At 37.7% G+C, this 27786-nt stretch overlaps 2 protein-coding genes across 2 annotated transcripts in view; one reads left to right on the top strand and one right to left on the bottom strand.

Annotated features, from left to right (window-relative positions):
* The window catches only part of Mrpl13 (mitochondrial ribosomal protein L13), a 22625-nt gene extending 7129 nt beyond the window's left edge, over window positions 1-15496 (bottom strand). Inside the window, exons 1-4 of the mRNA XM_055626243.1 lie at window positions 15268-15496; window positions 13333-13456; window positions 7143-7236; window positions 1736-1796 (exon numbers count right to left, since the gene is read on the bottom strand). Coding sequence (XP_055482218.1) covers window positions 1736-1796; window positions 7143-7236; window positions 13333-13456; window positions 15268-15294 — 306 coding nt within the window. The 5' untranslated portion in view covers window positions 15295-15496. The remainder of the gene's footprint in view (window positions 1-1735; window positions 1797-7142; window positions 7237-13332; window positions 13457-15267) is intronic.
* Window positions 15497-15589: 93 nt separating this feature from the next.
* Mtbp (MDM2 binding protein) overlaps window positions 15590-27786 on the top strand; it is a 65179-nt gene continuing 52982 nt past the window's right edge. The window contains exons 1-8 of the mRNA XM_055626483.1: window positions 15590-15745; window positions 16520-16600; window positions 20928-21001; window positions 21138-21289; window positions 22823-22881; window positions 24611-24755; window positions 25662-25779; window positions 27644-27778. Coding sequence (XP_055482458.1) covers window positions 15628-15745; window positions 16520-16600; window positions 20928-21001; window positions 21138-21289; window positions 22823-22881; window positions 24611-24755; window positions 25662-25779; window positions 27644-27778 — 882 coding nt within the window. The 5' untranslated portion in view covers window positions 15590-15627. The remainder of the gene's footprint in view (window positions 15746-16519; window positions 16601-20927; window positions 21002-21137; window positions 21290-22822; window positions 22882-24610; window positions 24756-25661; window positions 25780-27643; window positions 27779-27786) is intronic.

The following is a 27786-nucleotide window of genomic DNA, read 5'->3' as shown; positions in this document are numbered from 1 at the left end:
TCTATCTATCTATCTATCTATCTATCTATCTATCTATCTATCTATCTGCCCTCCAACTTTTTTACCCAGCAGGGTATTGAAGCAGCTGCTGAGACTCATAGCCACACTTTGGGCAGAGTGCAGGAAATCTTATGAAAGAAGGGAGAGATAGAAAGGTCTGAAGGGGACAGGCACTCCACAAGGAGACCAACACAGCCAAAAAAAAAAAAAAAAAAAAAATCTGTGTTCAGAGGGCTCTGCAGAGACTGATGAATCAATCAAGGACCATGCATGGAGAGGGCCTAGACCCCTTACTCAGAAGTAGCCCATGGGCAGCTCAGGGGGTTCCCTAGAAAGGGGAGCAGGGGTAGTCTCTGGCATGAATCTGTTGCCTGCTAGTCCCCCTGGCAAGGTGGCCTTACTAGGCCACAAAAAACAGGATCCAGACAGTCCTGATAAGAACTTATAGGGTAGGGTCAGATAGTAGGAGAGGAGGACCTCCTCTATCAGTGGACTAGGGAAGGGGCATGAGAGGAAGGATGGGACTGGGAGATGAGGGAGGGGCTATAGCTGGGATACAAAGTGAATAAATTGTAGATAACACCACCACCACCACCACTAATAATAAAAGAACACTAGAGAAGCAAAATAAAAAAGAAAATAAGAGATTATTTTTGGAGCAATACTTTGTTCACTCATAAGTGCATTAAAAAATAGCTAATAGTCACCAAAGGGTAAATGGCTATTTCTTCTATGAGTATAGTTTAAAGGCCAGGTTTACTAACAGCCAAGAAGGAAAATTAAGTTGTAAAAAATAAAAAAAGAGACTTTATTTTTAGTAGAAGTGGGCCAAACATGTGGATTAGAGCTTTGCTAAGCATATCATTCAAATGAAAATAAACATTAATAATAATACTTATTATTTCCCCAACATATTTTTATTGATTATTTGGGAATGTCATAAAATGAACCCTAATCATACTTGCTTCCAATTGCTCCCAGGTCTACCCTCCCACCCTCCTCCAAAAAAAAAAAAAAAAAAAAAAAAAAAAAAAAAAAAAAAAAAAAATCAAGTCCAGTTTGTGTTGCCCATATGCTCATTGGAGAATGACCAAACTCCCAGTGGCCAGTTCCTTAAAGATAGTCCTTCTCCATGGTCCCCATCCAGAAGCTATCAATTGTGAAGACCTGTACTCCTAATAATATCAATAATAGTGTTTATTATCATATATTTCAATAATACTAAATACATAGCTATTTAATTAATAATGTTTATTAACTGTTCCTTAAAATTCAGAGTTCCTTAAAATTGCAGAGTTACAGACTGATGTGCCAAAAACAAAAAGGTATTTAAATTCTTTGAGTTGATATAACTAATGTTAATAATTAGAAAATGAAGTTGAATGATAACATGACATTAATAAAACTCTGTGCAGCTGGGCAGTGGTGGCATATGCTTTAATCCCAGCACTCAGGAGGCAGAGGCAGACAGAGCTCTATGAGTTTGAGGTCAGCTTGGTCTACAGAGTGAGTTCCAGGATAGCCAGAGCTACAAAGAGAAACCCTGTCTTGAAAAAACAAAACAAAACAAAACAAAACCCCAAAACCAATCAAATAACAAGACAAAACAAACACTCAAAAAATCAAAAACAAAAACCCCCCACCAAATCCCCAAACTTTGGGGTCTACATTAGAAGGGATGAAGCAAAAACAGAGTCAGTCTTGCCCAGATAATAAATAGAACCAACATGCTTACTGCCACTGGGTCCTTCAGGTGAAGTTTCGCAGCTGTTAGTTGTCTAAAACCACCTGGGTAGCTGTTAAAAGACAAAACATGTCCTTAAGCTGATCATTCTTTCATAATAACAAAATGATTCTAACAAATTTTATATTTTGCTTCTGCAAACTATGTTTATTAGTTCTTAAAAATTAAATAGTAATGGGACCAGTGGTTAAAGATACTTGCGTGTAAGCGTGACAACCTGAGTTTGTTCCTGTTGACCCATAAAGCAGAATCCACTCCTTCAAGTTGTCCTCTGACCTCCGTATCAGCACATCCACGCATGCATGCACGCATCGCTCATGCTCACACGCTCTCACACACACACAGACATGTACACACTGTGTGCACAAACATAAAATGAATGAAAGTAACAATAAAAAGGATATCTTTCTTTAAAGATTGATTATTCTTATGTCTATTTACATGTACCATGTGTGTGTCAGAACCTGCAGAAGCTAGAAGAAACCCTAAGATTCCCTGGAACTGGCTTGAGAGGAAGCTGTCAGCTGCTATGCAGGTACTGAAAAATTCTGCAAGAGCAGGTAAGTGCTTTTAACTGAAATATTTCTCCAGCCTCAGGAAGTTTTTCTTTTTTTAAAACGTTATCATTATTATTTATTAGTTTGGAATGTATGGGTATATTTGTCTATTTGTGCCTGTTGCCTTCGGAGGCCAGAGAAGCTATCAGGTGCCCTGAAGCTGGAGTTATAGATGGTTTGAGTTGTCACGTAAGTGCTAAAATTGAACCCAGATCCTCTGGAAGAGCAACCAGTGTTCTTTTTTTTTTTTTCTTTTTCATTATTATTGCTATTTACAATTTATTCACTTTGTATCCCAGTTACAGCCCCTTTCCTTATCTTCTCCCAGTTCTACCCTCCTACCCACTTCCTTCCCTTTCCTTCTTCCCTACTCCACAGATAAGGAGGTCCTCCTCCCTTACAATCTGACCCTAGGCTGTCAGGTCCCATGAAGACTGCGTCGATCCTCTTCCTCTGTGGGCTGGCTAGGTCACCCCACCAGGGAGAAGTGATCAAAGTGCAGGCAACTGAGTTCATGACAGAGTCTGTCTCTTCTCCTCTTACTAGGGAACACACCTGGAGACTGAGCTGTCTATGGGCTACATCTGAGCAGGGGATCTAGGTCTAGGTCCTCTCTATGAATGGTCTTTGGTTGATCCATCAGTCTCTGCAGTATCCCTTGGCCCTGTTTTTTTTATTTTTTTATTTTAAGCTTTGTTGGTCTCCTTATGTGGTTTCTGTCCCCTCTGGGTCCTTTTATATCCCCCTTCTTCCATAAGACTCCGTGTGTTTTGTCTCTCCAGCTCCAGGATTTCTTTCCTTAAAAAAGAAACAGCAAACAATAAAGCAAAAGAGTAAGGAGGCTGAGGCAGTGATTCTGTAAGTAAGGTGCTGTTGTTCAAGAAAGCAGCTGAGCTTGAGCCTCCAGAAGCCATATAAAGCCAGATGCAGAGCAGCCTTCTATAGTCTCAGTGCCCCTTCAGGGAGACAGGAGGTACACAGAGAAGAATGCCCCAAAGCTCACAGCCAGCAAGTGTGGCACACACAGTAGAAAAACAAGAAACCCTGCACAAACCAAGAGTAACACCTGAGGTTGTCCCCTGACCTCCATATATGCTGTGGCATGTGTACATGCCCACTTTCACACACAAATAAGAATATGTAAGCTATGTTGTTTGAAATTCTCTTAAATGGCTACGACTGTTTCATAGTCATCTCATCTCAGATAATTGTCTTGGCATAATTATTTTGTCATTCATTCACTCATTTATTTTCTGACCCATTCAATCTACCTAGATCACCAACTTTATATTAAAAAAAAAGGAAGAACAATGAGCCAGAACAATTTATGTTCCCTACCCAGTTAGACTAACTGCACAACTAGGTAAGAAAACTGGGGAGTATGGTGGCAGAACACTTGGTCTTAAAGTTAAGTTCATTCTCTCTTCTTATCCTGTGACCTGGTCTTGTGGCTCAGGCTGGCCCCTATCTCCTCACATAACTGAGGATGATGCTCAACTCCAGATCTTCCATCCTCCACTTCCTAAGTACTGCTAGGTGAGTACCTACAGTCTGTCCAGCTCATTATTCAGGTAACAATCCTATTTTAAAAGTCAGTGAAAAATCACTAGGAATTATGTGTTGGTTCCAGGTAATAAATTCCATATTTCCTGGTGCTAAGATCAAATATCAGACTTAAATAGGCACCCCGGAGTCAGTGTGGTAGCCAGATCCAAACCAAGAAACCAGATTCTGTCAGGGGGTCTCAGTGTAACAGTGAGACACTGGTTTTACGGCTATATGTGGGTCAGTCTAATAGAAACTGTTATCTGGCCCATCCAATTTTACAAAAGTCTATGCACCAAAGGAGAAAACTACCTTTGTAAAAGTACAAGAAACTGACAATAATACATAGATTCAAAGGCTTATTACCTTAAATAAAAGAAGAAAAATTAAATAGTTTTTACAAAAAGAAAAAAAAGAGAACCAAAACCAAAGAGGACAGCTAGTGGATTCTAAAAGAAAAATTTAGGATTACCCAAATTTAAGTAACCTTCAAAAAATTCTGAAAATATTTTCTGATGATTGAGGAAACTACATATTAAAAATTTGACTGAAAAATAAACAAGCAAAAACAAATTAAACATTTACTGAGACAGATGGGCTACTTACAATCTGATATGACTTATTTGCTTCATGGAATTTCGGTTTTGGAAAAAGAAACACCTGTCTAGACATCTACTCCTATAGTCTTTCCTTTCATGGAAAAGTAATTTACAATTTCCATGCTGAAGATTATCTTTCTATTTTTACCACTGGGCTGGCATATTCTAAAGCATAATACTACTTATGCTATATTTTAGGACATTGGACCTTCTCCTGAGGGACCTGGAAAGCTAATGCAAATCCCAAGCAGGCAATAACTTGAGTAATGCAATACACAATTGGTTCCCACAAGTGAAAGCTGAGTGATATGACAGCCACAAGCGTCTCATATAAATTAATTCAATATACATTTTCTAAGCTTCTGCTTTGCTGCATATTAGAGAGGCAAAGGTAAATAAGATAGGACGCTGTCCTGATGAGAGTGATGACATAACTTTTGATCGGTAACGCCAATACATTTTATTTAGATAAGGTACACTGAAAAAAAAAAAGAACTCAATGTTCATAAATTATTTGTTGAGAAAGGACTTTCTGAAACAATAAATCATAGTAAATTTGATGGGAAAGCCAGATTATATAAAAATTAATTAACAGCAGAGAACATCATAAAGTTCATAAAAAAATCACAGCAGACTAGTTTTCCTAACAGATGAAAAGCTCACAGACATGATTAGGAAGCTGGGTGTGCAGCATACTCTAGACTATATGTGGGCAGAGGCAGGAAGAGCAGGAGGCCAGGGTGAGATGCAGGCACATAATGAGCTCAAGACAGGCCTGGGCTTCATCAAAGTCTATTTCAGAGAACCCCAAATAAATCAATAATGCTCTCCTCAAACGAGGGTGATAGGAAAGAGCAGAAACTTCACTATTAAGCAAATAAAATAGTCAAATGTCCATAAAATGCTATATAATGACTAAAATAATTTTTAAAAAAGCTCTGAAAATCTTAGACTAGGTGAAAAAAGATATAAACTTATAGACATCCTAAAATGGCAAGTCATGAATCATAAGTGAATTTTAACCCTTTTTTTAAAACTTTTTAAAATTAAAATTTTATGACCAAAAAGCAAAATTCTGAATACATAATTGTGATACAGTATTTAAGAGCATAAGGAAGCAGTGTAGACAAGGAATAGTGAAAAACAAACAGAAAGGAACAAAAAATAATCCTCCCCTGGGCAACAGGAACATAGGGAAGGCATTCCAGGACTTGAAGACAGGCTGGTGATAATGGATAAAGCAGAAACAATGTGAAATGGTACCTTTTGTCGGAGGAAAAACCTACGCAGGGGCATAAAGGTAAGAAGTCACAGCACGCACACTAAAAAGCAGCATGCGTGAAGCAGCAGAAGCACCTGTGCTGACGACGCTCTGGATGTCGCAGCGTGGGCTCACCATGCTGCTGGGGCTGTGCTGGGAGCTGCTTTTGCCCTTCACTGCAGCAACACGACAGCCAGGCTGCAGTGACTGACACAGCTTTGTGGTTAAGCACTTGCCTTGAGGCATTTGCAGTTATGCTCTCAAGACTTTTCTCATTTCTGTCCCAATGATTTCATGTTTTTAGAACTTAGTTTACAGATTTGGCAGAAGCAGAAGTTACTAGAGGTGTATGGGGTTTATTTTTGTGAAATTGTACCAAGAGTTCCAGAACATACTTTAAGGGAAAAACTGGACAAAATCTGGCTTTAGAAAATAAAATTATCTGAAGCATTTAAGATGCATTAGAGCAAGACAGGAAAGAACAGACTATGATAACAGAGGTGAAGGTGTGGTGAGAAAGGAAAGAACGGTCTTGATCAAGGGTGAACAGGCTGGAGACATGGCTCAGCGCCATGAGCACCAGATGCTTTTACAGTGGACCCAGGATGGTTCCTTCTCCCACAGGACAGCTCACAACTGTGTTTCCACAGTTTCAGGGGTTCTACTGCCCTCTTCTGGCCTCCTGTGCGTTGTGCTCATGAGGCAAGACATTCATGCACATAAAAATTAAAAAAAAAAAAAAAAAGTGAAAAATCAACATTTGTAACCATAACTTGGATGATAGGACAGAGGGAGGCTTATGAAAATCTTGTCTGAAACTATGGATTAACTTTATATAGATTACAAAATCAGGATCTAAAAATAAAATAGTGGAGATAAAATCTAAAATGGAGCAGAATTAATCTCTTGCCATTGGATTTACACAACTAAAACATATATAAAGGAAGAGACTACATTTAACAGAATCACGTGTGAAAAAAACTCAGGAGTTTTGGCTGAGAGTAAACATTATAAACCACAATGTTGATACGGCCTTGAAGAAAATATATTTTACAGTAAAAGATAGCCTAACAAGAAAGATAGAGGCAAGAGTCCACTGTCCTCAAAAACCCTCAGTACACCTGGGTAAGTACATTACTGAAGAGAGATGGTGACAGACAAAATGGGAAGTAAAGAAGAGGAATCAATCATTGTTTAACCACCACGTGAGACTTCAATGTTCAGCCAGTGGGATGAATTATAGGAAGGAGAAAGACCAGCTGTGGACTGGTGGGAGTCTGCTTTTGTTCACTAAGTTATACACGCAACATTAGTTAAATCAGTATTTTCTTAGATGCCAATTTTTCAAACTATCCTATTTTATCCTAAAATAAGGGCAATAGTACAACTGAAGTCAAACATCTAAACTGTGTTCCTTGGCAATGGTGTTCTCTTACCCAGTATGAGAGGAGTACATTTTTTGTTCCCACTTGTTTCCCGAAAATGCAATATGTCTTGTGTTTATTATGACAACATGGTCTCCACAGTCACCTAGATTTAAAAAGAAATAAGGCAGAGACTATGTGAAAACATCAAAGCCTTAAGAAAAAAATGGCTTGATTATTTAGTTACCAAAGTGCTAACAACACATTCAAAAATAAAAATCACAGCGCAAAAATCACAGTCCTTGAACATATTTGTTTCATTTGATATACCACGTAAGCACAGAAAGAGTTGGCTGGCCGCTTGGAAAATCTCAACACTAGAAGGTAAAAGAAAAATGTAAAAGATGACAATAATGACAACACATTCTTTAGAGGCACACTATTATTATTCCCCTTACTCCTCCACTGAGAAGTAATTCTGCTACAATGTTTACATTTAAACGGTTTACCACATTTACCTTTAAGTAGAAGATACATGTTTTCCTTTACAAATAGCAAAGAATATGAAAACAATATGTACATAAAAGCACAAAGTATGGTTTGCCAATAGGCAAATCAGAAACAAATGTGAGACATTACAATTGATTATTATTCTTTTCCATTTTAGAGAACAATAGAGCAGCACGGCTTTCTGCTTAATACTGCCACACGGAGTTTTCCAACCATGTTTAACTAGGTAAATCTAAAATGACACTTTCAGTAAAGACTGGAAACATATTGGAGAGGACAGATGACCTGAAAACCAAAACACATGTCCCGTAACAATTTCCTCTTGAAAAACACCTTTACACCTGTGCCCATCTAAAAAAGTAATTGAAATGTCAACATGTAAGTTTCAACATGAACCATGGTTCATGATGTCATTAGCTAATCTGGAACATTAAATCACTACTCTACTAGTAGAAAAAAAAAACTTTAAAAGATTCTAGGACCATATTTTAAAATGTCACTAAAAATAGTAAGAATAAATTAGTATGCTACTATAAACTCCAAAAATCATATGAAGAATTTCTATGCAAAGAATGAATCTGAACACAAAATTTTCAGACAGGTTCATATTTTAGGATTTAAGGGTGAAAAAAGGTGCTAAGGCGAGTGGATTTTCATCCCCAGTGTAAAAGGAGTAAAAGGAGGAAGGAGGAACTAGAAAGCCTTCAGCTGATGGGAAAGTCTGAGCTCCTGAAAGTAACATGGTGGCCACTGAAGCAGTTGGACAGGGAACCAGGAGGCCCACTAAGGAGGGTGTGAAAATGCCAGAGAATGCTTCTGAATGCTGAAGTGAGCCAGCTTCAGACACTTCACAGCTGCAGCAGCTGAGGCCTTCCAAGGGTAGGTGATTTGCCCATGTTCACACAGAGCTACAGAGTCCAGCTCAGCTGTAATACCTACTTGATGAAAAAATTCTATCTTTTACTTTTCACTAAACCTGAAGTTTTTTAAAAAAGCTTTAAATATGCACAAAACATCCAGAGTCACTTAAAAATTTTACAAAAGTCAACAAGGCCCTCTGAGTATTAGTTAAAACACAACAAATAAGATGAAAACAAATCCTTTACATCTAAGATTCAGATTATTTTCTCTAGTAAGTAATGTAAAATCTTTACGTCACTTTCCCACTACTTCACAATAAAATGGATCCATAACTAAATACTTGTGTCAAAGTGAATGATAGGATAACAGAAAAGTAACCACTGCATTGAAGGCTAAAGTCCTGCTTATAGTATCATTGCTTTTGTCTAATTTCTAAAGGAAATAGAAATATCTTCATTAAAATCTTGTTAAAAGTTGTTACTTTGTGTGTGTGAATCCAGGTGCATGTGTGCCACAAAGCTCACATAGGGTGAGAGGAAACCCTCCTGAGATGGCGCCTCCTTCCACCTTCTTGAGGGGCCTAGGGATTGAACTGAAGTCACCAGACTTGTGCAGCAAGCATTTTTTACTCACTCACTGGCCTGATTTTTAAATGTTTGAATAAAAATACGTACAGTTTCTATCCATATAGCGAATGTAAATAAATCAGAATTTCTACATTAGTTTTTTAGATTGTATCACTTAATGCTTCCACCAATAAGAGATGAGTAACACACTTCTCCAGTTTTTCACTCATTGTCACGTTTTTTAACTTATTGTAGTTTTAATTTGCATTTCCCCTACTGGCTTATAGTAAATTTTTGTGTGCCAGCCATCTGGTCATGTACCCTCTTTATTTTCTAAGTAGGTCATGTTTTTTCTAGTGTTCTTTCAGAAGTTCTTTATATAGTCTAGGTTCAAGTCCTTTGTTAACTGTGTAGTTTGCAAATATTTCCCTTCAGTCTGTAGCTTGTTTTACCCCTCTCCTCTTAAGCCCTATTTTAAGATACTGATTTTTAAGCCAAACCTAAGAGTCTTAAACTCCTTTGATGGTGACTTACAGCCAAGGGGCTAAGGCCTAACTCTTTCCTTCAACCAATGCAGTACAACTTTTATACACTGTTAAGATCTTGTATGAGAAATATTCAAAAATTGCTGTTCAAAGGGAGTCTTATGGAAGAAGAGGGAGGTAGGGATAAAGGGACACAGAGGGGACAGGAGCCCCATAAGGATACCAACAAAGCTAAAGGATCTGAGCTCAGGGGATCCTGCAGAGACTGATGTAGCAACCAAGGACCATGCATGGAGAGGAGCTAGACCCCCTGCTCAGATGTAGCCAATTGGTAGCTCAGTCTCCATGTGGATCCTCAAGTGAGGAGAGCAGGGCCTGCCTCTGTCATGAACTTGGTTGCCTGCTCCTTGATCACTCGCCTCTGGTGATGTGGCCTTCCAGGCCACAGAGGAAGAGGATCCCGGCAGTCCTCATGAAACTTGATGAGCTAGGGTCAGATGGCAGAGGAGAACTCCCCCTTTCAGTAGACTAGGGGAAGATGTCATGAGGACACAGGGAAGAAGTGGGGGGCTTCAATAGGAATATACAATAAGTAAACTGTGAAAAAAGTAATAAACAATAAAAATTGACAGTGGCCTCTGTATGTTTACTTCCAATTTTCTAAGGTCAAATATGAAAAAACTCACAGGAACATGATTTCTGACATCTGAGTCTGTGTTGAGCCATAGGTTGTCATCGTGTTATCATAAACTCAGACGGTGAGGACTGGCATACTATGCTGGTAAGTCCCTGCCATCTCCTCCTTGACCTAAATCTCCCATAAAAGTCAGATCTTGGATGTACAGTGCTAGCCAGCATGCCTGAGACCCTAGTAAAACATACAAACACATATACACAGATTAGAGAGAGACAGAAGAGGAGAGAGGGAAGAGGAAAAATAAAATCATTTATAAGTGGTAAGTCCATTTCCCATAATATCTTGCAAAGGTCCTGACAAATCAAGCAGTTCAAATAATATTTACCTATGTTACATTCTGATACTTTAATAGTCAACTTTATAGACATTATTAGAAGTCTGACCATTTGCTATTCCTTTACAAAAAATGTGTACAGTGATTATAAGTCCTTAACACCTTGTTAATAACTACTAAATGCTGGAGATAAATCTTAAGACAATGCATTTATCAACTGCTGGGGTTTAGAACTTTGACTGTAGTGACATCTTGTGGTCATGGGAAGCTTTGCTGATGTGGAGTTAACATTTGTTCAACACAAGGAGGCAAACAGGAATTTAATCTTTAAAAAGTTCTGTTTCCAATGCCATAGAAAAGCTATTTTCTATTCTTCAGAAAGGATGGCCTACAGGCAGTCATGGCAGCTTTCCTGCTGGTCCAGCAGAAGGCATATTGGTAGCATCTAAGGAATATATAAGGAATGTTGATTTCCTTTTAAGGAAACAGTTTACTGAGGAGGCTGGTTACTGCTAACCCAGGGGGTGGAAACTAGGAGACTGTCGTTTCCATCTGCCCCGTTGTTTTTACTCACTGCTGTCCCTACAAAGCCTGTTCAGTGAGCCTGTGCACTATTTATTGTAAGGAACAAATAAATGAACAGGAAACAACTACACAGAAGAGCAATGGAAATTTCCTCAGAGGCAGGTAAAACATCTCAGGTTACAAGAAATTGTATAAATTTGTAATTCTATGGAGATGCATGTTTTTGGTTGGCCTTTTTTTTTTTTTTTTTTTTTTTTTAAAGAAAATAGCCATTCATTACACCTGCTGCTAGGTCTTTTTAAAATTCAGTGATCTCATTATTCATATTTGTAAATTCCCTTAACTGTTAGAATTTGAGTTGCATGACACACATTGCCAGCTGTGGCTATAGAAAGCAATTTCTTGTGCTATTTCTTCTCTCTCAAATGCAAACAGTGCCATTTTGAAGGTTACTTACTGTTGTAGTTTTTGCATTTGTATTTTTTTGTTGTTGTTGTTGTTAAGCTACGCTTTAAAGTACCCGTCAAACATTTCTTACATTCAAACTATTTGTGGAACACTATCAGAGGTACTTAGAATTCCTTTTTTTTTTTTTTTTTAAATTCAAACTTAGTGAAGAAAGATACACAGTGTTCATGTCAAGTGACATATGAATGCTGAACTCTGACAGCAGAAGCAAGGGCTGTCTCTGACTCTGTTGCCTGTACTTGGTTCCCTTCACCATAACTGGGATGCCTTGTTTAGCCTTAATAGAATATGTGCCCAGTCTTACTTGATTTGCCAAGGTGGTCTGAAACTCCCCTTCTCTAAGAATAAAAGGAGGGAATAAACAGGGAGGGGAGGAGAGAGGGAAGGACTAGGAGGAGAAGTTCCTACTGGGACTTAAAGTAAGTAAGTAAATTTATTTAAAAAATGGCAAAGTAGACATTCAAAAAGTGAATGGATGACTAGACAGGAGGCTCAAAGAAGGCCTTGTTCAGGACAGAAATGACTGGTGAGAACTACAAAAGGCACAAAGAAGTACGCCATACAGAGAATAGTGTGTGAAAGGGACACAAGCAAAACATGCTTCTTAGGCCAAACAAGGAGAAAGGAGCAGGCCTCAGAGAACTGCTCAGGGGCATATGGTTCAGGAGCCACATTAATACATCCTGTAGAGGACATATGCCACTTTGCCTTTTAATCTGTTGTTTGGAAAGCCTAGTCTGTACAGGAACTATGTAAGAGCAAGATAGTATAGAGAACAGCAGTTCAAAAAAGTAGAGCGGGCAGTCACTGTGAAAAGCTACTAGATCACAGGAATGCTGCTTTCTAATTTTTAAATTGGGCATACTTATGCAGGGTGTGGCGACTCAAAGAAGGGTCACAAGGCACAGAAGTAGAGAAGGCTTTAAGCCAGACCCTCCGAAAGGACACAGACACTGTGATATCACACACTTACATTTTGAGGCAGAAATCCAAACACCTCACTTTTTAATGAGAGGAAGACTGGGAAGTGACAGGAAAATGCCTCAGAAAACAGTCTTAACTAAAATGCCCACAAGCAGCACTCTTCTAAGATGAAAAAGTCTTATTGTTTAAGAAATGGCATATGAAAAGCAAATCATTAATTCAAGAGTGAAAGGCAACTTACCATATCTAGCTAGCTCTATTTTTCTAGGGAGGGCTTTTTAGAAAATAGTCAAGACTATTGTTAAAATCTCTCCACTCATAAGACAAGGTATGTGTAAGACAGGAAATTCAAGTCACAGTGCAAATCAGGATACTACTGGAATGGAAGTAAGGGCTACTGGTGATCTCCTGTTTGGTAACAGCATTAAATGGGGGCTGTGCTGAAAGAACTGGTCCTTATGGTGTTTCTTTTTTCCTTTTTTTTTTTTTTTAAATTTTATATATATATATTTTACGTTACATCCCGATTGTAACCCCCTCCCTTGTTTCCTCCCAATCCCACTCTCTGTCCCTCTTCCCCTCCCCTATTGCTCAGAATGGGGGAGCCCTCTTCTCCTACCATCTGACTCCACCCTATCAAGTCTCATTAGAACTGCCTGCATCTTCTTCCTGTGTGGTCTGGCAATGAGTGGGCAACAGAGTCCATGTCAGAGACAGCCCCTGCTCTTTCCTTACTAGGAAACCCACATGGAGACTGAGCTGCTTATCACCATATGCTGTTTCTATCAAATTAAGTTTAGCACCCGATGACATCTTAGAGAAGAAATACAATATGGAAACCTTATATATGCAGAGAAAGAAGCCCTTAAACACAGTTCAGTGAAACTTCACAAAGTTTCTATTCTGCAGTGTAAACCATGGCTACTATTGATGGGTCTAAGACAATACTTACTGAGCGGATGGTACACTGGTTTATGTAATCCTTGAAGTTTTTGTGATGCTATAGCTGCGAGTTTGCCAGGGGGTTGCATTTTACCATCTAAGAGATACCACATTCGAGCAAAAGTGGCCCATTGCTTGAAAATAAAGAAAAAGTTAAAGAAAATTCTAGTTAATATGGAAATAAATAAATACATTACTACCTGCCATCATAAGTATACTATAATTAATGCCAACAATTACTTTGGAAAACAAACTATCACCATTTTTTTGTGTGTGTATTTTGTTTTCATTACCCATTTTGCAGTCTTTTCTCATCACTGCACTAAGGTATTACATATATTACACAGAAAGTTGAGTGGCTAATTGGCAACTGAAGATAATTCAAAAACTCAGATCTAGGAGAGTTAAAGACAACTATGCACTCAGAGACGTATAGCTGAAATTCAACATCTCTATGTGTCTGTGACAACTGAGATTCTAGGCAAGCATTCCACCACTGAAGATACATCACTAGCCCTCTTTTAATGTGTTTTAGTCAGGGTCTCATTAAGTTACTTTGCTTGGCCTTGAACTCAGTCTGTACCCACTAAAGACATGAACTTACAACCCTCCCACTTCATTCTCCAGAATATCTGGTATTACAGGCCTGTCTTCAACAGATGTATTTATCTGAGAAAAATCAATGTTTTCAGTGTCTCCAAAATAAGAAAATTATCTCTATTTCAGAAAGATCTTGACCAGGTGCTTTCATTATGCATACACATAGAGGTTATACACTAGAAAAATACAAATAAGCTTGGGGTTCTATATTAGTTACCCTAAACTTTTTTATATAGCTTACGCATATGCAAAAGACAAGTTTCTCGCATCCCACGCAGACTAATACTTTAAAAAAGTTTGATAAACAATAAGGATGCTGCCACCATGTCAATTTCCTGTCAAAGTTTTAAAATGTTTACTTTCGCGTCTTGAGTTAGCCTCATTAAAGGCAGGTAACAACTAGATTTAAAGGAATTGTACTTCAAGTGGCAGCAGGCTAGGAGTCATCTTGGTGTAAAATATCAGAAACTAATTCTTTCTTTTCTACCTTAAATTTGCTTCACTTTCAATGTTCCCTATACGACAGCCTTAATTCTTGTTTGTTCTTTCACCCACATTCAATCTTTCAGTACTGTCGGTTTCGAAGGACTTCAGTGTTTTAGCCTGACTTGAGCATGAGTAGCTCGCGTGGTATACTAAAACAGCATTCAAACTGACTTTTCCCTTTTGTCCTTCAGAGATCCCCATCTGTGGACGGCCTATTATCCACCTGGCAGCCTGGGTGCCTGGTCCTTTTAATGACTAAGACTTCTAGCTCAAAACCCTTCAACAGATTTCCATTCCTTTGTTCTTCTGAAGAGTAGGCTGACTTTAAGGTCGCTAACTATGTATCGGAGAAGGTTGGCCTTGAACTTCTGATCTTTCTGCCGCCACCTCCCAAGTGCTGGGATAATATGCATGCACCATAATGCAAAGTTTATGCGGCGCTGAGGATGGAACCCAGGGCTTCCTGCATGCTAGACAAACACTATAATATACTACGGCTCCACCCCTTCCCCTCCCCCCAATCTCCATTGCACTAAACCAAAATTAACATCTTTCGATGCCTTTCATTGCTCCATGCCATTCAAACTATTACCTAACTGAAATTCTCTCCTAGGACTCTCACCAGCGGTCAGAAGACACGAAAAGGGCAGGATGAAGAGAGAAAGGAGTGCCAAAACAAAGATATCAAGTGCTGGCTAGACTCACAACCCTCTGTTTTGTGATTTCCTAACGCACTTCTTGGCTTCGGGTGTCAGCTACTCTGAAAGCTCAGCTTCTGTACTAAGTCCCTGGGAACCACGGCTCTTCATTTTCGCCAACGTAATGAGCACATCTTCCTGCCCGAAGCGCGCAAGCTCACCTGGGGCGCCCTAGAGAAGCTGGACATGCTTCTCGACTTGCAGCGTCCTTCACTTTCCAATGGCCCAGCCAGGGCACCAGCACCACCCGTCCGGCGGGAAACACAGACAACCGAGCACGAAGGTTCCTAGGGCTGGAGCACTCATCTGCTTCTCTGCCACGCTCGGGTGGCCTCCAGTAGCCGTTTCTTATGAAAGGAGCAAAGAGTGTGGCTACTAAGAGACTAATTACCAAAAATAATTGGTGAAAAAACCGACCTAGGACACTTTTTTTTTCCAGCCAACCCAAGCGGCAGGAAACCGGAAGTGCGCGTTGCGCGCGGCTCTTTTGAGCCCTAAAACTGAGTCTGAGCGCGAAGAAAATGGATCGGTACCTTCTGCTAGTCACCTGGAGGGAAGGAAAGTTTCGGTCGGTGGCGGGTGGGGAGATCGAGCCAGGGACTGAGGCGTCGTCCCTGGAGAGCACCGAAAAACAGACTCGTAAGCTCTGGGCTGAGAACCGGCGGGAAAGACTCGCGGGGAGGCGAAGGGATTGGCGTTTAGGATGAAATCCCGCGGGGAGGAGTTTAGGTTAAATGGTCCCAGGAAGATGAAATTCTCTGAAGAAGTTTTTATTGTAAGAACTGAACAGTATCCTTTTAATGAAAAAGACATAAAATTGTGGGTATTGGATACCAGTGTCCCAAGTGCTTGGCAAACTGTGTATTTACCCGTATGAATCTACTGATTGCACAGTAATCGAATTTCCGCTTTCTGGAAAGGTGCGCATTTAGAAAGTACGGATGTCTGGTGTTCCACCTTGAAGAAAATACAGAAAGAAACGATAAGTTCTGCAGATCTCGAGTTTAGATTCTATGGAGGAGACATTTCACATTAAAAAAAAAAAAGACCAATTTTAAAAGATTTTAGGTGATTGATTGCATTGCTTTTTGATGTTCCTGACTAGTCTCTATATTTCATTTTTCTTGTTTTGATTAAGTAAACATTTTGAGGAAGAAATGTATATGGTTTTTTTGGAAAGAAGTTTTGATTTCTTGCTATTGACTAGCATATACAAATCGAGAGACTTGAATATTTTCTCTGCTTGCTCAAATTTATTGTATCAGCACTTGAATAGACTCTTGATCAACCTGTATTCTGTATACAACATACTGGCCTTCAGATTCTCTGAGAGTGAAATTGAAACAGGCCTAGATTATGTTAACTCTAGAACCCAATGAGTTAGATGACTGAGTTAGACTTTTATTTTTACAGACTTGACAGCAACCAATATTTACAACCTCTTGAAGAGAAGTATCAATGACTCAATCTATCCAGATGATAGTACTTTCCCTGGTAAGTACAACATTATAACAAATCCCCCCCCCAAAACAACAACAACAACAACAACAACAACAACAAATCTGGCAAAGCATTTTTATTGGAAATTAGTTTGATGACTTGGGAGTACAAGAAATACTTGTTGACTTTGAAAACGGCACAGGGATATGAAGATTTCTTAAGGAAATGTGTAACTACATTAACATTCTTTCCTAATATTTGAATGTTATAAGTTGTTATAAAAGTTGTTATTCTGACCTCCCAACTTGAGTTTTGTTTCCTTCATAATCCCCCATCTTTAGGTATATATAGCATAGTGTAATATGGTATTGTGAAGAGGTTCTTGTCTTGAGTAAAGGTACATTGTTAAAGCTCCCTCTCTCACTTCTTTACCACTTGTGAATTTTTTTCCCCTGTCTAGTCTTACTGATTCTCTTAAAGCAAAGACAACTTTGAACTTGCTAAAGATAGTGGTTGTCCCTCAATTATCTTCTGCTTTGACTTTTTGAAGTTATTTCACTGTTTTTAGCAAAACAACAACAAAAATTTCCTACTTGTAGCATTTATTTGCTTTGATGATTTTCTTTTACATCTTCTCCATCTGATAATAATCTTTAAAGGCTCACAAAGTAGGAATATGGAAACAGATCAAATCCTTCCTAATAGAGGAGGAAATGTCTATGGATGCCAGGAAGAATGTCCTCATTTTGATAGCTGTAGCTCTTATGAGTATTATAATCGCCTTTCTTTATTACAGAACTTCCAGTCTCTTGGGGGCAGCTCTCACTACTGAGCAGTGATTTCTAGTATGTATGTGCTGCATTAGCCTGTTGTCTGAGTTCTAATGGCATTCTTATTAATTTCTTAATCCCAGCCTCCCTGAGTGCACCATCACGCCCAGCATTCTTATTAATTTCTTAAGTTGGTAAAGTTTAAATAGTGCCATTATTTTTGCAGCAAAGATTTTTTTTTTCCTTATTCATGCTTTAAATGCATGTATAAAAGAGCTCTTGGGAACATTCTAGACTAGGTTCTCATGAAAGTATTTATTCTGCTTGTCTGGACAGTTTCTTATGAGACACCCCTTTTGCACAGTAATGCAGAACTCTGCAAGTAACTGTGCAAGCTGACGTCATGCAAGATCAGCCTAATACGTCTGTGACCTGTAACATTCCTATGAAAACTCTTGTTGGGGACAGAGAGATGGCTCAGTGGGTAGAGTTGCTTGCTGTCATGGATGATGACCTGCATTCACTCCCCAGGGTCCATGCTCAAGGAGAGAACCAACTCCTGAAAAAGGGTCTCCAGATGGAGCTGTGACACACATGTGTATACGCACACAATGTAATTAAAAATTTTAGAACACAGATTGGTTTTAAATATTTAAGAAAGTGGGAGAAGTAGTAAAGGTAATCTTTATGTTGTGTTCTGTGGAGTAAAACAAGACACCCTGCAATTAAAGTATTTTTATTTCTTTGTAAAAACTACTGAAAATAGCCGGTCATTGCTTTCTCCTTGGCCATCATAGGACATATGCAGATTTAGCATATTGTCTGTGCTTTGGTGACTTATATTCTTAATTGTATAAGCTTCCCGTATTTTATTCTTTGAGCTATCAATATTGTGAAATATCCCTGCTTTTTTTTTTTTTTTTTTTTTTTTTTTGTGAAATATCTCCTTTTTTTTTTTTTTTTTTTTTTTTTTTATGTGAAAGCTGTGCTAGCATCATTTTCCCTGGGACAGACAGGTTATCTATGTTATCATGTTTGTCACAGTAACTACTCTAGAACCCTATTTATATAGATTTGAATAGCACTTTAAGCACTGATAATTTTCTTCTTGCTGTTCTTCATCTTTCTCACCAGTTACCTTTTTTAGTTATCCATTGAAAAAATACTACAAGGAGTTTTCATCAGAAGAGCAGGAGGAAACAAATTTAGATCTTATGCCTTCTCTGTATAAATTGAATATTAAGATGTTCAGTGCTGAGTTGGAAAACTGTCAAAGTAGTAACATGATCAGCCAATGACATAGTACATAATTTTTTGAGGGGGCGGTAATGGTTTGCCTACTGAAAAGCTAACTTGGTACAGTTATATAGACAACTTTGTGAATAGTATCAGGATATTTGGACTTTTTAAAAATTGTAGTCAGCAGCCATCAAAGGTTTTAGTGCAGGGAAAATGATCAGGTGATGATGATATTGTTCTTCTTCTTCTTGTTTTTCTTCATTGATTTTCTTTTAAGTGGGTGTGGAGCATACATGTGTATACGCTTGTTATCGTGTGTGTGTGTGTGTGTGTGTGTGTGTCCTCTGCCTCCCAAATGGTGGGATTGTAGATCTGCCACACCTGCCTGGCTTGTGTGTGGGCTTGAGGGATCTGAGCTGCAGTCCTCACAGTTGCATGACATGTACTTTATCTGTGGGCCATCTCTACAACCTGCAGATCTGCTTTGAAGTACTCTAGTTATATTAGACATTAGACACATTAGAGAAAGTTACAGCTAGTGGAGTTACTGTAGAAGGTCAGCTGAAAAGTGGGGAGGGGGCAGCAGACAGCAATTACAAAGTAGATAAATGTAAAGGGAATTAGAGGGAGAATACCTGTCTTAATGTTGAGTTGGCTCAGTTTAGGAGCAAGGAATCATAAATGACATGGGATAAATGTAATGGAAGCTTTTACTGAGATAGAAGCATATTTGTAAGCATATTGAGTTGTTTAGAACAGATGGACAGCCTAGTAGGATGTTGAAGTAAGATATTGTGTAAAAGTTACATAGGTGTGTCTACATCTCATACTATGGGAGGGTAGTGCTGGAAATGTGGTTGTAAAATCATCTGTGTACAGATGGAAGCCAAGAGAAAGATGAGTTCTTTATAGATGATGGGAAGACATAAAAAAAGAATATCAATACTAATATTCAAAGAGACTGAAGAAGGAGCAAGAAGAATTAGTTTTACAGATCCAAGTGATTTAAGGGGATAGTAGTCATGTCAGTCACCTTTGATTCCTCTCTGATGCTTATGCTAAGAGTCTAAATATCAACAGAACTGAAAATAATTTAATAAAAGTCAGTTAATTACCAACTTTGGATATGATTTCAGTGACAACGTTAGAAACAAAAATGCCCGTTGAAATGCTGGGCATGACAAGGCTGGTGAGGAAGAGACTACCACCCATCGGCAGCATTTTCAGGGAGTTTAGGAGATGAAGATATGTGCAGACCTGATGTACAGGGGGGGGGGGGGGATGATAATTACGGGGGGAGGGGGCTCCCCTTTTCTATGGAAGGGAAAAGGGGAAGGTGGGGAAATGGGGGAACAGTGAGGGTGGGTACCCATGTGATATAAAGTAAATAAACTAATATAAACTTTAAAAAAAAAGAAAAAAATGAAGAAAGGAATGCAGCAGTCATTGAACACAGGAAGCTAAGATTCTATTGGGAAGTACTGCTTTGAGAAATATTTTTGTGGCTTTCAATAGTGAAGGGGAATAGTTTGGAGTGCCTAAGCTGGGATCATTTTGAGGGACAATCTTGTCTTGGAAGGTCAGGGCCTCTTGCTTGTTGGCAGGAAGGGACGAATAAAGACCTGACGGGAAGGCAAGTAGAGTGTTCTGTTTCCTGTAAGGACGCAGTGGCTCCCAGTAAGGAAAAAAAAAAAGTGTTTTGCTGAGCTCTTTGAAAGAAAGTTGCAGTTGACACTCAGCACCTTACCTTGCTCCTATAAATCAGGCTCATGGTTCACTTTTTCCTTCCAGTCTTGAATCTGGTATGTCTGCATAGCTCTCAATTGCTTTGGCTTCTCTGGGATTGCTCCATGGTGACCTTTGCCTTCCTTCCTTCCTTCCTTCCTTCCTTCCTTCCTTCCTTCCTTCCTTCCTTCCTTCCTTCCTTCCTTCCTTCCTTCCTTCCTTTGTTTTCCTTCCTTCCTCCCTTCCTAATTTATTTTATGGTATTGCATTTCCAACTAGAAACTGTGGCCTGTGGCCAGGTAGAGAAGAAAGCCTTCTTGGTCTTTGGAGAGGGATTTTTTTTTTTTTTTTTTTTTACTTAGTAGCCTACAAACCTGGCTTTGTATCACCTAGCCATAATTGAGTAGCTGTATTTTTTTAAATATCTTTATAGTAGATTTTAAATGATGATTAAGGAATATGGAGTTTGAATTAATGCAAACTTGTAATTTTCTCTTTTAACCAGATTGAAATTTTACCAGAGATTTATAACGTGGAAAACTATAGACTGTGTTTCAAAATTACATAATTCTCAAAGCAGTAATTTGTTATGATGACTACTATTTTATTGTCTGCCTTTTTTCTAATCAGTGTGATTTATTTTCAAGCTTGTTCAGTGGGTGGCACACCTCATTCCAGGAAGTGGTTCTTTGCCATGCAAGCAATATGCGGATTTTATCAGGTAATAGCTATTAGTGAAAGCCTTTCCTACTCTAAAGAATTTCATCTGTTAATGCTGCCTTTTGATTTGTTGGTTTGGTAATAACTATTAGGAAATGTCTGTGATGACTCCACCACTTACCACCATCTTCTGTTAGTTTTGTAGTTCTGATTGGCAAGAGATACATTTTGATGCTGAAAAAGATAAAATTGAAGAAGTTCTTCAAGCAAATATAGAAGACTACCAGAATTCTGTTGAGTGTTTTGAAGAAGATGAAAGTAATAGCAGGGAATCCTTATCCTTGGCTGAGTATGCTTTTGTGTCTTTCCTCCCTTTCAGATATTTAATTTAGCTAGTTGTTTGGAGACAGGAGGGAAAAGATTAAATATTTTAGCAATTATAGTAGGGGAATTTTCATCAACTTTAATATTTAATATTTAAGTTTTGGAAGACACTTTGATCTGATTGATGCCTGAAAATGTTGTTTAGGTTTATACATCTGTTTGCATTAGTATATGCTTTTCCAGAAGCTAAATTCTGCCTGAGCTTTACTAGGGGAGTTACTCAATGCTAGCAGTCAACACTCAGGTCGAAGCATATTGGGCTTTTGCACTCTGAGGCTGAAATGTGGGATTTTTTTTTTTTTGTTCAATTTATATGCCTCTTCAACATTTCTGATACTTTTTTATAATCCATAGAGTTTCTGAGGAGTGTCAGTGTAGCTGACTTCACTTGTAAGCCTCTTGAGTCTTGTTAGAATGTGAGAACAATCCAGGCACTGAGTTAGGATAATCTTTTTCTTTCTAAGAAAGTCCGTTTCTGACTCATTGTAAATTCCTTTCACTTTAGTCTTCATCATGTGGAAGGAAATCATTTTGGTTTTTTTTTGGTATTCATATGATATACCTATACATTGTATAGGCTTTAAGAATTCCTTCTTCCTGATTTCACATTGTACTAATCACCATGTTAATGAAAGAAGCAGTGTAGAAGAGAGGAAGAGCTGTGGAATGACTAGTTAGGAAAGTTCTCTTTATGAGTTATATGGGGCAAAGCCAGGGACATAGCTTGTCCCTTTGTTTCTCATTCATCAATTGTGGAAGTTCTTTTAGATTCTTTCTAAGATGCCTTCATTGAGCCTTAAAAGTATGTTATCAATTCATATTTTATCACTGAAAAAATGGTAAGGTAGTTTTGCTGTGAGGCCTTATTTCCACAAGAGGGAGCCTGAAAACTACAGTTTATCTTAGGATGCTTTAAGGTTTTTGTTTTAGACACTATCACCTTATGAGAAAGGATTTAAATACTTTTATTTTATTTAAGAAATTATTTTGAGATCAAATTTCACCATATAAATAAAATATATAGTTTTTTAGGAATCCAAGCAAAATGTCAGATTCTCAGTGAAGACTTTTAACTAATGCAGAGAAAAGCAGTGTCCTTTATTAAAACCCAGTGCTGGCTGGCTGGCTTTGAAGATTAGAAAAGTGTTTGGTCTGTTATTTATATTGGATATATAAATACAACTTAGGGGCTTTGTTTCCACTATTATTGGTTCTGTTTGTGTTTTGGTTGTGGATAAGAGTTTGCACTTGCAGGTAAATTCTTGCTTTAACCCATAAGAACTATGTGATTTTAGGACTCTTATTTAAAGGAGAAATGCTAATTTTAATGCTGCATGGGTTTGTCAGCAGAGTCAAATAAGGTCATGTGACTAGCATTATGTGACTGGCGTACAGATCATTATTGCCTATTACGATTTTATATATATAGCATGCATATTTATATTTATATGCATACTTGTGTAGGGCATTTTTCTCTAACCATATTCTTTTATTGTAGCCTATATGAAGAATCAGCAGAAAATTTGCATCAGTTATCAGACAAGCTTCCTGCTCCTGGTAATACAATAACTGTTTTTGTTCATTTTTATTTTCTGCTTTTTATGAATGAGTGATTAATTCAGTATATTTTATAGAACATCAATCCTGTAAATTCTGGAAAATCTGTTTTTTTAATCTAGATAGTTTGGATAACACTCTTTTATGGTGAGATCACATACATATCATCAAATGGAATTTTGTGCAATAGAACAGAGCTCTTTGCTCATCATTTTTTTAATAGAAACCATTTTTTATTCCTAAAATGGGAAGCATATTTTATGAAATATTGTATATTATCCTTAAACACTTTTTTGTCCTAATGTAGTTTTTCCTTGTATTACTCAAGTAGTCATTGCTAAAATTTGGTACAGTTTGGTATTCACAGATACTTTTGCGGTTTTTTGTAATGAATGTTTTTATCATTGAATATCATGTATTAGCCATATGATTAATGTTTATATTAATTGTCATGCACTGTTCGGGGAACTGAATGTATAGCGGTGTATAAAGCTAGGTAGTTATAAAGGATCTCAAAGCTTACACAGAGTAAAAGTTTTATATTCAAGGAACTGATATTTACAGCCAAATTTTACTGCAGAGTCCTGTATAGAAAATAACTAAGGGTTTCTCAAGATGGCTAGATGGTTAAGGGTCCTTGCTGCTCTTGCAGAGGTCCTGAGTTCAGTTCCCATCACCCACATGGCAGCTCACAACCATCTATAACTCCAGTACCAAGAACTCTCTACTGCCATCTTCTGGTTCTCCATGCATCAGAAATGCACATTCATGCATGTAAACACTCAGACACATAAAATAAAAATTAAAAATTATACACACACATTGATTTTTTTGAGCCAGGGTTTCTCTGTGTAGCCTTGGCTGTCCTCGACTTGCTTCATAGACCACGCTGACTTCAAACTCACAGAGGTCCATCTGCTTCTGCCTCCTGAGTGCTAGGATTATAGGAGTGCACCACTGCACCCAGCTAAATATATATGTATATATTTTAAGAAGAAAATAACTGAGAGTATTCAGAAACATTTTTATAACTTTTTCACCCAAGGACCGAACCTCGAGCCTTGTACATGCTAAGTAAGCTACTCTCTCAGATAACAGATTTCTTTTAATGAAATGTGTCAATTTTAAAAATTTACTAAAGTATTATACACTTGCTCTTTTTTTCAAATTAAATACCATTGATGATCAAATTTTTATTTGGTTTTCATTTCATTTCAATTTTTCTGATTTTTCAATAAGTTTATAATTTCCTGTCATTTAAATTGGTGTGAATAAGCCTTCTTTCTCAGAATCTAGTGATGCTAGTATAATTAGTTACATTGAATGTTTTTTTGTCTTTTAAGGGAAATGATTTATTTGAGCATTACAATTTCATACTCATTCGTTCCCTTTTGGATATAGGAGGATATAATGAAATTGCACAGTTTTTTTTTTTTTATCCTGTTGAGTACAATAGCATTGATGATCTCTAGAGCAATGCATATAATTAACTATTGCTAGAGAATTGGCAAGCAATTATGATATAGTTCATTGTTTTCTAGCATTACTAGCTATTTCCAGATAACATGGCATGAACTCAAATGCTGAGTATTTTAATTTGAAGATGTGTATTATTTTCAAATATTCCTTTATCTTCTAAATAAGCTTAAAATCCACTTGTTTAGAGCACTGTTTTGACTTACTTTAGATCTAATGTGTTTTAAAAGTTACAGTATTTTTTTTTTTCTAGGTAGAGCAATGATAGACATAATACTATTGCCTTCTGACAAAGATCCTCCTAAGTTAAAAGAGTGCTTGCCCACTGTAGGGGCCTTGAAACATCTAAAGGAATGGCATTCAGCAAAAGTTACCATAGCAGGAAATCACTGTGAAATGTAAGCTCCTTTGGTTATATGTCATTGTTCTGCTACTGGGTTTTCAATAGATTGAGCCTTTGAAAATTCTTTAATGTGAGGAGGTAAAGTTTTCTGTTGTACTGTGATTAAAGATTTGAACCTCTACTTGTATTTTCCTCCTTTCATATTTCTAAGACATTCAAGGTTTTGATAGATCCTATCAGTGATGGTGTCTAATCACTATTGAGTGCTGGCTTGCTAAATTCACTGTGTACTTTTGGGCTTTCAGTACCTAGTGGCACCAGGATGATGGATATGCTGAACTTGTCATGTCCCATCTGCCTCCTGTGGTACATGCCAAAGTAGAAATAAGTACTCACAGTTGTGTTTAAGACACATTACTACAGGTCAATTGTCTACTCCAGTTTTGATTCCAAAGTCAAACTGGATTTGGTAATCTCATGATTTTATTTTTCATGTAATAAATCAAGCACTTCATAGAGTGCTGTCTAGCCAGGTGCGTGGCAATAGATGCTGGTAAGCTGAAGCAGTGAGAGCATGCATGCTCCCACATAGGAGTGCAGGCAGAGCCGGAGTGCTAAGGGTCAGGATCGCCTGTGATCAAGTGCTGCCATGACATTCATAAGAGCCACGGAGGACATTTAAGGTGACAGTCTGGTTTTTGGAGGTGAGAGACTGCTGCTGAGTCTGTGTGTACATCTGACATAGTTAAGCCAGCACTAACAAGAAGGTCTCTGTTCACATAGTAGAGATGACAAGTCTGAATTTGTACAGATGTGGCTGCCTAGACAGTGCCTTAATGGATAATTAATAGTAATAGAAATTGCAGTTCCCTCTCTTAGGCTTTAGTTAAAATGTAGCCATTAAAAAAATAGAATTACCATCATTTAATTATCAAAATCTTTTTTTTTTTTTTTTAAACAGAAATTGTCAGAAGATTGCAGAATACCTTTCAGCTACTGTTGTACCATTAGAGGAGTTCAGAAATGCTGTTGACTCAAGAGAACTGTGGAGGGGAGAGATCCAGATGCGGGAAAGAAAGGTAGCTGGTTCTGTAGCTTCCCTTGTGGACAGTGAAGTAGGCCTTTGGACTCAGCTTATGGGACAAGCGAAGCCAATGCCAGTGTCCCTCAGGAAGGTGTTCTAGACTGACAGCAAGCTGAGTGTTCTGCAATAATAGAAATGGCACATCTGCTCATAGCAGTGGCCCATGAGCTGCATAGTACTACTGCCAGTGACTTGTTCTATTAGTCAAAATTTTTACATCAAAATGTTTTTTATTTTAATTAGTTGTAATTTCAGTAATCACTGTAATTATGTTTTAGGTATGGAAGCAGTTACCTATAGAATTTTTAGGTGATCTCTTGTCATATACACAACAGCTAACTATGTTTTAAAAGTTTTATTAGACCCTAGATACATCAGCCATGTGATGAAAATAGTCACTTATATTTCTCAATCAGTCCTAAATTACTGAGGTGAGGGTTAGTGGTTTTTATAAGTTATATCTATTTTGAAATGCATTCATATTAATTTATATAAGTTTTGTAGATAAGAAAATTAAAACAATTTAATGCTTGTTCAATATAGTATTATCATGAATGGGCTCTTACATTCCTGTTGGTTTTTCTTTTCTAGTTTTTCTTTCTTACTGGCTTAATGAAGCATCGTATAAGACAACAGGGATAATATGCCTAAGTTTATCTTTATCTAGTTTTACATACTGGCCCACCCTAGTTTTACAAAGATTCAGTTTTTGGGCAAACTGTCTCTGCAAATGGTGTTAATAGGAATGAATGAATGAATGAATGAATGAATGAATGAATGAACGAATGAATGAATGAATAAATAAATAAATAAATAAATAAATAAATAAATAAATAAAGCAGCATTATGCCAAAGTGGAAGAGTTGACATTGTGATTAGGAGAGATTTCATTTTCTGAAGCCATGTGCTTAACATGTATGTAGATCATGCTAGAGTTCTTCTCATGTGATTCTTTTCTTCCTGTAGTATGAAATTAAGCACTCATTAGGTGACGGTATGTGTTCAAACTTGATATCATTTCATATTTTTCAGCGAACAGTCATTCTAGTGAGTAAGACTATAGATGTGGTGGTGCACGCCTTTAATCCTAGCACTGTGGAGACAGAGGCAGGCAGATGTCTGTGTCTTAGGCCAGCATGGTCTACAGAGTGAGTTCCAGGACAGCCAGGGCTACAACAGAGAAACCCTGTCTTGAAATACCAAAAACCAAAAAAAAATGTAGACTCTAGAGTTAAGATGCCTGCATCAAATCCTGACATGGTTCCAGTTTGTGTGACATCTTGGTACCACAACTTTGGTTTTCTCTAAGCCAGGATGATGATACTAATTCATAGGGCTTATTTAACTTATATTATTTAGAGTCAAAATACTGACGCTGTAAATCCTGGCTGTCAGTATTGTCACATTTCTACTGTTAACAGAAGTATTGCCATGACTTTTGTGGTAACTGCACTTCTTATCACACACACACGTTGAAGGTAAGACATGAGAGTCACCGTACCAGGCATCTAGTGAAGAATACAGGCAACTCTGTCTGGCAGTAACTTACAGATGTGGGAAGTAGGTATTGAATGCATACCAAGGAATGTATACTTGGTCCTGTGGCCTGCATGGAAAAGAGTTAGCATACTGTTGCTAACTAACCAGAGATCATTGAAAGCTTTTTATGAAAAATGTTCTAGTTAATAGAATGCTGTGTATCTAATAGGAAGAACTACCCTTTGAGCTGAGGTATCAAAAAAAAATCATTCGTATATTTTATATTTATAGTAAGGTTAGTTTCTTTTCAATATTTTCATTCTAATAAAGTATATTTTTTTCATAACAGCTATAACTGAGTTTTCTTGTTTTCTTTTCAGTTTGGATTTGAAATTAGTTTTCCTGAATTTTGTTTAAAAGGAGTTACATCTACGAATGTTAGTGCATATAATTTTAATACCTGCTTTCTTGCCCAAAAGATAACATCATCAAAGGATAAGAATATTTTGCCTAAGGTAATTTT

The sequence above is a fragment of the Psammomys obesus genome, unplaced genomic scaffold, assembly GCF_907164565.1.
Source record: "Psammomys obesus unplaced genomic scaffold, mPsaObe1.curated_primary_1811, whole genome shotgun sequence".
NCBI classification, from domain to species: Eukaryota; Metazoa; Chordata; class Mammalia; order Rodentia; family Muridae; genus Psammomys; species Psammomys obesus.
The sequence above is the reverse complement of the archived record's forward strand: the minus strand, read 5'-3'. Positions and strand labels throughout refer to the sequence as shown.